This window comes from Montipora foliosa, chromosome 4 (genome assembly GCF_036669935.1).
Source record: "Montipora foliosa isolate CH-2021 chromosome 4, ASM3666993v2, whole genome shotgun sequence".
In the NCBI taxonomy this organism is placed as follows: domain Eukaryota; kingdom Metazoa; phylum Cnidaria; class Anthozoa; order Scleractinia; family Acroporidae; genus Montipora; species Montipora foliosa.
The window spans coordinates 20,340,912-20,341,959 of record NC_090872.1 but is presented as its reverse complement, the minus strand read 5'-3'; the positions used below and the strand labels follow the sequence as shown (position 1 = coordinate 20,341,959).

General features: G+C 37.1%; 1 protein-coding gene across 1 annotated transcript in view; it reads right to left on the bottom strand.

The window, feature by feature from the left end:
* Positions 1–515, bottom strand: part of LOC138000232 (DBH-like monooxygenase protein 1) — a 22,488-nt gene extending 21,973 nt beyond the window's left edge. Inside the window, exon 1 of the mRNA XM_068846491.1 lies at positions 141–515. Coding sequence (XP_068702592.1) covers positions 141–428 — 288 coding nt within the window. The 5' untranslated portion in view covers positions 429–515. The remainder of the gene's footprint in view (positions 1–140) is intronic.
* Positions 516–1,048: the final 533 nt, after the last annotated feature.

Sequence of the window (1,048 nt, the reverse complement as noted above, 5' to 3'; positions counted from 1 at the left end):
CAGCGATGAGAAGTGGCCATTAATTTGATCACATATGGAGAAATTTACATTCATGCGGGATACTTCAAGAAAGAAATGAACAGTGCAGTTTAAAATCGGATGACGTGATGAAAGATCGGCATTGAGAAGTCGTTCAATACCTGAAAATAAGGCTTTCCGTCTTTCACCCAGCCAATCACAATATCTGCTCCTTCCATCTTTCCTTGTCCACTAGAGATACCGAATCCAACCCATCCGAGTGTGTTGGCCTCGACAGTGAAGAGAATTTCTTTTCTTGTTTCGGTAACATTCCAATACAATTTCACATTCTGATCTTCATCCAATGAAGATAAAAAAGTGTGGGTTGATAAGAGATCGCCTGCTGCTGCGGACATCCGCGGGAAAGAAAACTCAAGAAGTAAGACGGAAAACGCAAAGGAGAAAATCATGCTTCCGATGCTGCTTTTTCTATTGCACAGTCAGGTAAAAATAAGCGCTGTCGACCAAGACTCAATCGTTTTGTTAGGGAAATAGCGATACGCATAAGAGCCTTTAAGCGCGTTTAATCTTTATTACAAAGTATAATTTTCACAAGGAAATTATCATGGTTCTTTGATGTTAAATGGTTAACAATATATGTGTGACATTTACTTTAGGAGTGCCGGAAAAAGATCTCGGAATATCATTAATTTTAAATGTCGTCTTCCAATATCATAAAAATAATAAATTGCACTATCATGCTTTTGGACAAAATTACACTCTTACGTAAGCATCGCTCACCATTGCTCACACACTGAAATACTAACAAAAGGCCACGCAAACCTAATCAGGGATTTAAGGAGAGATTAAAGAGAAAGAAAAGAGCTTGTTTCACAGACGCTATTGTTTTCCTGCTAAGGTCAAAACAAATGTTTGATTCTTCATTTCAAGAAAGTATGTTCAATTTCTTGGGTTTTTAAAATTACTCGACCATGGTCCTACTTTGAATTTTATATAGCGCTTCAAAAAACAGGCGCTTTTATATTTTGATCTTTGAAATGATACAGTTCTTTCAAATGCCTTGTCACTC